The 12,666-nt window shown below is 34.7% G+C and overlaps 1 protein-coding gene across 1 annotated transcript; it reads right to left on the minus strand.

Moving 5' to 3' along the window:
• Positions 1-342: 342 nt before the first annotated feature.
• On the minus strand, positions 343-12,103 carry kcnk3b (potassium channel, subfamily K, member 3b). The gene is made up of 2 exons (XM_030127282.1): positions 11,821-12,103; positions 343-1,229 (listed from the first exon to the last, which is right to left on the minus strand). The coding sequence occupies exons 1-2, from the start codon at positions 12,101-12,103 to the stop codon at positions 343-345; spliced, it is 1,170 nt and encodes a 389-aa protein (XP_029983142.1).
• Between the last annotated feature and the right edge of the window lie 563 nt (positions 12,104-12,666).

Genomic DNA, 12,666 nt, shown 5'->3' on the forward strand with positions numbered 1-12,666 from the left:
CCGTCATCGCCGTCATCGCCGTCATCGTCGTCATCGTCGTCATCATGGTGTTGTTTTTTCCTAGAGCTCCCAAACCCAGAGCTGGTCCCAGAATAGAACCTCAGGTCTGAACCAGGGGCTGTGCTTCCTCAAACACATATGTGAGTAAGACTTGACTGTTTACAGAACTTGATGTGCTTTTCCCTTTTTTTCCGTCCTACTCTTGGATTTCCTGGGATGATAGCACCACAAACATCAGGTCGCAGTCCTGTCTCTGCTGCGAGTCCTGCCCCTTTGAGGGTCTGTCACGGTCTCGGCAGAGCGGACATGTCGAACAGAACCGGAACCTGCCGCGTCCAAAGGCTAGACGGAGCTGCGTCTCTTAAACATCCGGAACGGAGACAGAATGTGCAGGCCTGTGGTTATGGAGCTGATGCTGGCGCACTGACGTGGACTGCAAACGCAGCCCGTCGAGCCCGGCTCCACGTAGTGAGGACAAGAACTGTTCTGCTGCAGGTAGGGGTCGGAGAAGGTCAGCTCCTGGGGGATGACGGTGGAACCCTGCAGTTTGTCTTTGCTCCGGTACCAGAGGCAGGAGCAGATGGTCTGGAAGTGCAGAACCTCCGTGTAGACGCCTTTGAGGTCTTTAGTCTTGGCGGCGTCTTCTGCTACAGGCGTGGACGAAGCCGAGGCTGAGATCGGAATGAGACACGCCACCTCCCCTCTGGGTTTACCCACTGACATCAGCGCCTTCTGCTTGGCGTCGCGCCGCTCGTCCTCCATGTTCATGGTCAGGAAGCGAAGGACGACCAGGTTGAGGAAGGCGCCGATGACAGTCAGGCCCATGAGGATGTAGACGAAGCAGAACGCCACGTAGCGGGGGTCGTTCTGCAGCGCGTCGTCCCTCTGCAGCGCCACGTAGTCTCCGAACCCGATGGTGGTGAGGGTGATGAAGCAGTAGTAGAAGGCATGGAGGAAGCTCCACCCCTCGCAGTGGGAGAACGCCACGGCCCCCACACACAGGGTGCTCATGCAGGAGAAGAAGCCCACCGACACCATGTTGGCCATGGAGACCGCCGTGTGACGCATTCCCAGGCACTTCTTGGTTTGGTGCAGCAGGTACCGGACGAACGTGTTGATGCGCTCGCCCAGACTCTGGAACATGACCAGGGTCAGCGGGATCCCCAGGAGGGCGTAGAACATGCAGAAGACTTTCCCTGAGTCGGTGCTGGGGGCTGCGTGGCCGTAACCTGACGGAGGAAGGACCACAGGTTAAACCAGGACAAGATGAGGTTCAGGTTAAGAACTTAGAAATAATGCTGACACCAAAGTTTTCTTTATGTTTTTGAGTGAAAAAAGTAAAATTCTGTACTGAAAATGTTTACATCGATGAACTGTACTTGAGCAAAACATGAACAAATATGAACAACCTGAAAATCTTACGAAAAATAAGTGCAATGTTAACAGTCTTACGCCTTAATTTATCATTTATGCACGTGCATCACAACCTGCAGATCACAGTGGATCTACAAATACACAAAATAATTTAGTAACAGGCAGAATACTGGTACAATTCCACATTTCAGACATTTTTGTAAAAGGCCAGTCTGTAAATGTAACCATTTTTGTGTAATTTTACTTTTTTTTTTTTTTACACTAAAACAAAGAGGAATATTTGCAGTTTTCATTATTTATAGGTTATTATGATTGTATTTTACTGGTCTGATCCACTTTAGACTGAACTGACCTAAAATTATTTTAACTCCATTGACTATTAATATCTTCAGTGTAATTTTTGCATTTTACAAATTCATCCCATGGGTCAGATTGGACCCTTTGGCCCCCGGGCCACATGTTTGACACCTGTGATCTATGCTATTCCAGCTAAAAATGTCTCTAAAATGAAAATAAAAACATGTTTATATTACAGGGATTATATCATTGTAACATAGACATGTATTTCTCAAATTCTCATATTTCAAAATTAGTGAGTTTAAGTCAGTCTTCTTAACCTGAGACGACGCCACAGCGCCCCCTGTAGACTACACAACTGTAGTCAGGATACATTCAGAACCTTTAAACCGTTAAAAACAGGTGCATTTAGGTGAATTCTTCTGACCATGGCGCTGATGTGGAGTCAGTCCCTGAACGTCTGCAGTGGCAGCTCACTGCTCTGAATGTGCTAATGCTAATGCTAATGCTAATGCTAATGCTAATGCTAATGGATTGAGTTTGGACTTCTGGAAAAACATCTCAAATTACTCAACCAACAGCCCATGGTGAGTGCAGGATTCCGAGGCATGGGACAGTGGATCACATGACCAACGGAACTACGAACAATTACAAACAGACATTCAAAACAGCTACTGTCAAACCAAACCTGTAGATATAATGTAAACATGTTTAGAGTGTGTGTGACGGGCTGCAGTGGGACCAGTAAGAGTGAACGGGTGGATGGGAATGAATTTTTATATGGAGTTATACAAATGCCTCAAATTATGTTTTCAAATCTAGTCTTCTGAAGTGATTTACCTAAAAAAAAAAAAAAAAAAGAAGAAGAAGAAGCAAATTCTAATTATTGGACTGTTTTATGAGACTCTTCTTTAAGACCACAAACATTGTCTGGTATTTTAGCTGAGAATGTAAACAAATAGACCCTAAAATTAAAAGAAAAATGGATATTGCCTTAAAAATATCTATAATTGTATCACCTAATGTAAATAGAAATGATTCTGAGTGAAAATAATATTTGTGCTTAATAAGAAATAATAATAAGATGATGATTCCTGGTGTATTTCTATAAAACATTAACCAGAAAGAATTACCTCAAATTATGTTTTAAAATCTAGTCTTTTGAAGTGATTTTACCTAAAAAAAAAAAGAACCAAATTCTAATTATTGGACTGTTTTATGAGCCTTATTTAGACTGTTATTTAAGACCACAAACATTGTCTGATGTCTTAACTGAGAATGCAAACAAATAAACCCTTAAATTAAGGAAAAATATACAAATGTAAATATATATTACCTTAAAGTTACTTTAATGCTGTAATGTAATTAGAAAAGCTTCCGAACAAATATAGTGGAGTGAAAATACATTACCTGCATGAAATAGAAATAATCCAGGAACTTAAATAATATTTGCATTTAATAAAAAATAATAAGAAAATTATGATTTCTGATGTAACTGAGAATGCAAACAAATAAACCCTAAAATGAATAGAAAAATGGATATTACCTTAAAGATATTTATAATTGTATCACCTAATGTAAATAGAAAAGCTTTCAAATAAATGTAATGGAGTAAAAAGTATAATAGTTACTGGAGGAAATGGAAATAGTCCAGTAACTTAAATAATACTTGCATTTAAGCACTTAATAATAATAAAAATAATAAAAATAAAATAAAAGAATCAGATTCTACCTAATTGGACTGTTTCATGTGAGTTACTTAGACTTAACTTCAATAATATTTACAGTTAATACGAACACGATGATTTCTGGTGTATTTCTATAAAAGATTAACCAGAAAGAAATGCCTCAAATTATTTTTTCAAATCTAGCCTTTTGAAGTGATTTTACCTTAAAAAAAAAAAAAAAAAAAAAAAAAATTCTAATTATTGGACTGTTTTATGAGCATTATTTAGACTGTTGTTTAAGACCACAAACATTGTCTGGTATTTTAGCTGAGAATGCAAACAAATAAACCCTAAAATTAAAGGAAGCATGAAAGAATTTAAAAAGAGGTACAAAGACACAATTTTTCAGAGGTACAGGGATGAGGGAGGGCTTGGGGATCACTGGGTGATATAAAGATGTACAAGTATGTGGTAAGTGTGTGTATATGTATGTATAGGTGTGTGTATATAGATCTGTGTATGAATATGTATTTACATTTATGTGTTATTGTATTATGTGTTTATGTAAATCATATTATATTTGTTCATAATAATATAAAGCCAGAAACCAAATTATTTACTGGTAAGTATCAGTCATATTATGGCATAGTGTATAAATACGATTAGACGAGGAAGGTTATTATTGTTATTAATTATATAAGGAGTAGGGGTGGGAGTTTATAAGTTGTACTTCTTCTCACTCCTTTTTGAATATGTATTATATGTCTTATGTTTAAGTGTTTTGTCTATTTATTTTCTTCTGTTTGACATTCATGTTTGAAATAAATACATCAATCAATCAATCAAAGGAAAAATGTATATTTCCTTAAAGATATTTATAATTGTATCACCTAATGTAAATAGAAATGATTTTGAGTGAAAATAATATTTGTGCTTAATAAGAAATAATAATAAGATGATGATTCCTGGTGTATTTCTGTAAAAGATTAACCAGAAAGAATTACCTCAAATTATGTTTTGAAATCTAGTCTTTTGAAGTGATTTTACCTAAAAAAAACAAAAAAACAAAAGAACCAAATTCTAATTATTGGACTGTTTTATGAGCCTTATTTAGACTGTTGTTTAAGACCACAAACACTGTCTGATATTTTAACTGAGAATGCAAACAAATAAACCCTTAAATTAAGGAAAAATATATAAATATAAATATATATTACTTGAAAGTTACATTACCTGCTGTAATGTAACTAGAAAAGCTTCCAGACAAATATAGTGGAGTGAAAATACATTACCTGCATGACATAGAAATAATCCAGGAACTTAAATAATATTTGCATTTAATAAAAGATAATAAGAAATTATGATTTCTGATGTAACTGAGAATGCAAACAAATAAACCCCAAAATTAAAGGGAAAATGGATATTACCTTAAAGATATTTATAACTGTATCACCTAATGTAAAAAAAAAAATGTAATGGAGTAGAAAGTACAATAGTTACTGGTGGAAATGGAAATAGTCCAGTAACTTAAATAAAACTTGTATTTAAGCACTTAATAATCTTTTTTTTTTTTTTTTTTTTAATCAAAATAAAAGTAGCAGATTCTACCTAATTGGACTGCTTCATGTGAGTTATTTAGACTTAACTTCAGTAATATTTACACTTAATAAGAACACGATGATTTCTGGTGTATTTCTATAAAAGATTAACCAGAAAGAATTGCCACAAATTATGTTTTCAAATCTAGTCTTTTGGAGTGATTTTACTTTGTGGTTTACCTTATCATGTGTGGCCATGCGACAGTGGATCACATGACCAACAGAACTATGAACAGTTACAAACTATCCCACATTTACACACAGTGAATAAACAGCTACTGTCAAACCACACCTGCAGATGTAAAGAAATGTGATGTAAACATGTTCAGTGTGTGACAGACTGTAGTGGGACCAGTAAGAGTGAACTGTTGGATGGGAATTAATATTTTATATAAATGGAGTTATAGAAATGCATTTTTTACTGTTTTTTGTATGTTTTAGTTTTTATTAATGTCTGTTTTTGTCATGCTAACATCAGCCTGAACAGGGTCTACAGGTGGAAATGAACACTAGTGCTACAGCCTGGTACACTCCGTCTGTCCTGTTTAAGGTTCATGTACACTGTGTCCCTGTCTACAGAAAGAAATACAATGCTAATGCTAATGCTAGCTACTGTGTGTATTATTGTGGATAAAATGCAGAGACTGAATTTCCCTACAGGGAAAATAAAGCGAGTTAACCTTTAAGTTAACCTTCAGATCTGACTTCAGATGACGTTCACATATCCAAATAAAAGTGTTTTATTAAAATTATTGATGTGTTTTGTTTTGTCACAGTGTTCGTCTGTTGGGCCTCTTGCCAGGTCATCAGTGTAAATAATGCTGCGTTCCAGGTCAGTTTTTGAGCCCGTAAATCACGACTTCAAACCACGACTCACAACTTTGTAACGTTCCAGGCAAGTCACGCCAAACTACCTGAGCGCAAGGAGTTGTGGTAGTTAGATGTAAACAAACCAGCATGGTGGACCATTCGTTATGTTCATTTATAGTCATTTCTATCGCCAAAGGTGTTTGTTCTTCGCTTATTTGAGGGAAACAGGAGGAAAAACAGCACATCAGGCAAGAGAGGCTGTTCTACCTTTTATGTTATTTGTATATTTGCATATGTATTTGGTATTAATTTATTTTTGCACCGATTGGACTGAAAACTAGCTAACGCTAGAGTAGCTGCTGATTATGCAGAACATCTGCAGATAAATAATATCAGAGCAATACCTTGTTTAAATAAACAATCTGCATAAACACCAGGTTACATGACGTCAGAACTGGGAGTACATCGATCTAGTACGAGTTCACAGGTGGGAGGTCCCAGGTTTGACTGACATTCCAGTGCATTTTCACCGATAGAAGGTCGGAAAAACATGAGTTACTGGTGGACTGGAACGCAGCATAAGAAGGTGTTCTCAACTGATTGGACCTGGTAAAATAAAGTAAGAACAATTTCAAGGCTTTCCATGTGTAGAACGAACTGAGATGCTCTGCTTCTGCTTCAAGTAAATACGATTTCCACTGTTCACTTAATCAGTAAAACTTTAGAAATAAAGTATTTGTGAGAGCGTAAGGATTCAGTCATCAGTACAGTGACGGATGGGAACTGTTAAGAATTTAACGATTCTGATTCCATTATCAATCTTGCTTGTCAGTCTGATTCCTTATCGATTCTCTTATCGATTCTCATTGGGTGAGTGAATAGAAGAGTACAAACAGGTGTGTCTTTTATATTTCCATCTGCACAGAAAATAGAACATATACAGTATGTACAAATAATAATAACAGATGACGCTGGCCCAGTTCGGGGGGGTGGGGGTGCAGTGAAAGTGAAACTAAAGACACTTTACTAATTCCTCTATTGCTGCATTTCTACTGCGTGGAACCGGTTCGACTCGGCTCGGCTTGTCTCCCGTTGTTGTGCATCATTTCCTTTCCCTTCTTCCCTTCAGAAACTTGTATTTGAGGAGTCACGACGTTTGTTACCTACACCGGAACCGGCCCGGCGTTCACTCTGCCGCTACATTCACAAGCGCCGCTAAGTAGAGTATCAAATACGTGACATTCCTGTAAATGACTCACATGCTGTGGACAAATGTTTGAGCAGATTGGAGGGATTCCACCCTTTTGAAGACATGGAAGCTTTGCCAGTGTTCAGGTGGACCTGGTGTCGTCTGTTTAGACCGTTTCTGCCTCAACACCATGTTGGCTACGTTCTGACCAAAACAATGCAGCATACATGTGACGTCATCACGCATGCACAGCGAAGGCGGAATCGATAAGCAGAATCATTAAGCAGGCAGGCAAACGATTCCAAAGAATCGAGCTACTGGGAATCGGTTCTCAAAAAGAACTGGTTCTCGATTCCCATCCCTAACAGTGACACACCGCTGCGTATATTGGAAATAGAAGGCTACGTTCGGTTTTTGACCACAGATTAGGGATGTCAAACATACGACCCAAGGGCCAAAACCAGCCACCGAAGGGTCCAGTCCAACCTGTGGGACCAGTTAGTGAAAAGCAAAAATGACACTGAAGAATTTAACAATCAGTAGTGTCCAAATCATTTGAGTTCAGGTTCCACATACAAACCAAATAAAGTTTATTTTAATTTAATCAAATTAAATCTAAAATTTTAACAATATTATGCCTTTTACTAAACGGTTTGAGTTGTTGTAATGCACAGTTGAGGCATAATATCACTCAAACGTACTTATTTTTCTTAATAAATTTCAAGTTGTTGTGGTTCTTCATTGTTTCTGAGAGGATAGGTGGTAAATGAAAATATTTTCAGAATTAGTTTTACTTTTGTTGGACTAAATTCAGATCCTTAACCCTTTCATGCATAGTGGTCACTACAGTGGACAGTTCTTCTCCAGCTGTTCTCTTGTATATTCATGGGTTTTAATGTTTTAGTTCCATGTCAGCCAACACAGTACCATTACTGTAACTTTCCTGTTCTTGATAAACCTGATGTGCAGTAACATGTTTGAGTGGAAATCAAATGTTTGTTATTATTATTTGATTCTAATTAACAGTTTTTTTTTTTTTGTTTGTTTTTTTTTTACTTTTTTTTTTTTCATATTATCTCCATAAAGTGAGTCATAACTAGTATTAGAGTATGTTAAAGTGACAAAACATCCGATTAGCAGCATAGTTTTCACACACTATGTCAGTAAATACATGTTTCGTTGTCAGGTCCGGCATCGAACTGTGATTCAACAAAACTCATAACACAAACAGTAGAACATCAAGGAGAGCCTAACTGAAGTTTCCCTCAGCAAAGCAGATTAGTTCAGCACAAAAAGGCAGCCAGACTACCACTCTGCTGTCAGGATGCTGCCAGACAAGACAGGTTAAAAAAACATAAGAATTATTCCATCGTTTTCACACAGCATGTCAGTAAATACATGTTTCTTTGATTCAAAAATTAAACGCATGGTTTCCGGCTGAGTGGACAATTTTGCAACTCCATAAAAAACAGGTTCATTAAAAAAAATGTAAATGGCATTGTTTTTGTCATGCCTAAAGAGGAATGAAAACACTCAGGAAAAAAATCTGGATTAAGGTTCTCAAAACTCATGCATGAAACGGTTAATTTCACTGCAAAAAAAATTCAGATACTTAATTAATAGTTTAATAGTTTTTACTGTATCCTGACTACTGTTGTGTGGATGGAAGTAAATCTGTCTCATCAGGTTTTGAATTATAAAAGCTACTGAACTTCTAGCGCTGAATTTTTTTGCACTGAAATTAAGTATCTGAATTTTTTCAGCGTCACATGACCAACCTAATGTAACTTGATTGGCTGGTTGGTGGTTCCACTTGAGATAGAATCATTGCTTATCCTTGGTGTCCCGGATGTGGGATCTCAATTTTTTGCATCTGAATTTTTTACCTCTGAATTTTTGCATCTGAAACAAAAAACAAATTCAGATGCTTAATTTCAGTGCCAAAAAAAAAAAAAAAAATCAGATACTTAATTTCATTCCAAAAAATTGCAGATACTTAATTTCAGTGCAAAAAAAAAAAATTCAGATACTTAATTTCACTAAAAAAAAAAAAAAAAAAATTCAGATACTTAATTTCACTGCAAAAACAATTCAGATACTTAATTTCACTGCAAAACAAAAATCAGATACTTAATTTCAGTGCAAAAAAAACTTCAGATACTTAATTTCAGTGCCAAAAAAAAAAAAAAAAAATCAAATATTTAATTTCATTCCAAAAAATTTCAGATACTTAATTTCAGTGCAAAAAATAAATAAATAAATAAAAAAATTCAGATACTTAATTTCAGTGAAAAAAAAAATTCAGATACTGAATTTCACTGCAAAAAAAAATCAGATATTTATTTTCCGTGCAAAAAAAAATTCAGATACTTTATTTTAGTTGAAAAAAACAAATTCAGATACTTAATTTCAGTGTGAAAAAATTCGGATGCTTAATTTCAGTGCAAAGAAATTTCAGATACTTAATTTCAGTACAAAAAAAATTCAGATACTTAATTTCAGTGCCAACAAAAAAAAAAAAAAAAAAAAAATCAGATGCTTAATTTCATTACAAAAAATTTCAGATACTTAATTTCAGTGCAAAAAAAAAAAAAAAAATTCAGATACTTAATTTCAGTGAAAAAAAAAATTCAGATACTTAATTTCACTGCAAAAACAATTCAGATACTTAATTCCACTGCAAAACAAAAATCAGATACTTAATTTCAGTGCAAAAAAAAACTTCAGATACTTAATTTCAGTGCTAAAAAAAAAAAAAAAAAAAAAAAAATCAGATATTTAATTTCATTCCAAAAAATTTCAGATACTTAATTTCAGTGCAAAAATAAATAATAAATAAAAAATTCAGATACTTAATTTCAGTGAAAAAAAAAATTCAGATACTGAATTTCACTGCAAAAAAAATTCAGATATTTATTTTCCGTGCAAAAAAAAATTCAGATACTTTATTTTAGTTGAAAAAAACAAATTCAGATACTTAATTTCAGTGTGAAAAAATTCGGATGCTTAATTTCAGTGCAAAGAAATTTCAGATACTTAATTTCAGTACAAAAAAAATTCAGATACTTAATTTCAGTGCCAACAACAAAAAAAAAAAAAATCAGATGCTTAATTTCATTACAAAAAATTTCAGATACTTAATTTCAGTGCAAAAAAAAAAAAAAATTCAGATACTTAATTTCACTAAAAAAAAAAAAAAAAATTCAGATACTTAATTTCACTGCAAAAACAATTCAGATACTTAATTTCACTGCAAAACAAAAATCAGATACTTAATTTCAGTGCAAAAAAAACTTCAGATACTTAATTTCAGTGCCAAAAAAAAAAAAAATCAGATATTTAATTTCATTCCAAAAAATTTCAGATACTTAATTTCAGTGCAAAAAATAAATAAATAACTAAAAAAATTCAGATACTTAATTTCAGTGAAAAAAAAAATTCAGATACTTAATTTCACTGCAAAAAAAATTCAGATATTTATTTTCCGTGCAAAAAAAAATTCAGATACTTTATTTTAGTTGAAAAAAACAAATTCAGATACTTAATTTCAGTGTGAAAAAATTCGGATGCTTAATTTCAGTGCAAAGAAATTTCAGATACTTAATTTCAGTGCCAAAAAAAAAAAAAAAAAATCAGATGCTTAATTTCATTACAAAAAATTTCAGATACTTAATTTCAGTGCAAAAAAAAAAAAAAAATTCAGATACTTAATTTCAGTGAAAAAAAAAAATCAGATACTTAATTTCACTGCAAAAACAATTCAGATACTTAATTTCACTGCAAAACAAAAATCAGATACTTAATTTCAGTGCAAAAAAAAACTTCAGATACTTAATTTCAGTGCTAAAAAAAAAATAAAAAAATAAAAAAAATCAGATATTTAATTTCAGTCCAAAAAATTTCAGATACTTAATTTCAGTGCAAAAAATAAATAAATAAATAAAAAAATTCAGATACTTAATTTCAGTGAAAAAAAAAATTCAGATACTTAATTTCACTGCAAAAAAAATTCAGATATTTATTTTCCGTGCAAAAAAAAATTCAGATACTTTATTTTAGTTGAAAAAAACAAATTCAGATACTTAATTTCAGTGTGAAAAAATTTGGATGCTTAATTTCAGTGCAAAGAAATTTCAGATACTTAATTTCAGTACAAAAAAAATTCAGATACTTAATTTCAGTGCCAACAAAAAAAAAAAAAAAAAAATCAGATGCTTAATTTCATTACAAAAAATTTCAGATACTTAATTTCAGTGCAAAAAAAAAAAAAAAAAAATTCAGATACTTAATTTCAGTGAAAAAAAAATTCAGATACTTAATTTCAGTGCCAACAAAAAAAAAAATAAAAATCAGATGCTTAATTTCATTACAAAAAATTTCAGATACTTAATTTCAGTGCAAAAAAAAAAAAAAAAAAATTCAGATACTTTATTTCAGTGAAAAAAAAATTCAGATACTTAATTTCAGTGCAAAAAAAAAAAAAAAAAATTCAGATACTTTATTTCAGTGAAAAAAAAAATTCAGATACTTAATTTCAGTGCCAACAAAAAAAAAAAAAAATCAGATGCTTAATTTCATTACAAAAAATTTCAGATACTTAATTTCAGTGCAAAAAAAAAAAAAAAAAAATTCAGATACTTTATTTCAGTGCCAAAAACCACAGTGTTATAAATTCCGTGGCTTTTCTAACTCCAAATCTGCTGAGACAGATTCCTTCATGGAACTGCTTCCAGATGGAGTCCCAGGGGTTGGAATGTGGGTGAGTTCAGTGTCTGCGTGGGTTCGTTTATGGAGGCTGATGGTTACCTCATCATCAGGACCATCAGCACCATCAGGACCCCCCAGACCCCCCCCCCCCCCCCCCCCCCCCCATCCTGGTACTCACCTATGGTCGTGATCACAGTGATGGCGAAGTAAAAGGAGCCTGCGAACTTCCACTGGACCCCTGCTTTGTGAGGTTTGAGCTGCAGGACGACGTGCTCGAGCTCGTCGTAGTTGTCTTTGGTCAGGTTGAATTTACGCATGAGCTCGTACCTGCGCGCGTCCAGCCGCCTCTTGTGACTCTTCTCCTGTTTGGACTCCAGGGTCTCGAACACAGCGGCTCCGACCACCAGGTAGGTGAGGATGCTCATGATGAGGGCCAGGGTCCGGGCGTTCTGTCTCTTCATGATCCAGGACTAAAAAAAAAAAAAAAAAAAGAAGGAAAAAAAAAAAAAAAAAAGGAAAAAAAAAAAAAAAAAAAGGACAATCCAAAGTGTGCGTCTGGTGCGTCCCTGTGTGGTGCGTTCAGGTGCAGGTGGAGCCGCTGGTCCTGGTCCCTCTGTGGTCTTCTTGACGGAATCCGGATCCACCAGTGTGGGGACTTCAGAGAGGGAGCTGTCCTTTACGCACCACCCCCACATCACAGTTGGGTTGCTACTGTATTTGGATGATTTGTCACCGGAATATATTTAGATAGAGCTGAAAAGAAACCCAGGGTAATCCCACAGACTCACACAGGCGGGTGCATTTCAGCATTTATTAGTATTTTGGATTCTTATTGTTGTTTTTTTTTTTTTTTTTTTGGACAATTCAGATGTGTAAAAGACCAAATAAACTGCTCCATCCTCCTCCAACAAGTCTCCACATATGACTGAGTGTGCTTCACAGGATCATGCAGCTTTGACAATATTGACTTAGTGGCTTTTAAACACACACTCCACCAGCTCCAGGAGTTGTCTGGCAACCTGAG

Source organism: Sphaeramia orbicularis, chromosome 22 (genome assembly GCF_902148855.1).
Source record: "Sphaeramia orbicularis chromosome 22, fSphaOr1.1, whole genome shotgun sequence".
Taxonomy (NCBI): domain Eukaryota; kingdom Metazoa; phylum Chordata; class Actinopteri; order Kurtiformes; family Apogonidae; genus Sphaeramia; species Sphaeramia orbicularis.

What these genes read in the sequence shown, in the direction of transcription:
- kcnk3b (XM_030127282.1), bottom strand. Translation starts at nt 12,103, where the DNA reads ATGAAGAGACAGAACGCCCGGACCCTGGCCCTCATCATGAGCATCCTC. An exon ending in CACTGTGATCACGACCATAG is followed by an intron (nt 1,230 to 11,820) that starts GTGAGTACCAGG and finishes TTCCTCCGTCAG; the next exon opens with GTTACGGCCACGCAGCCCCC.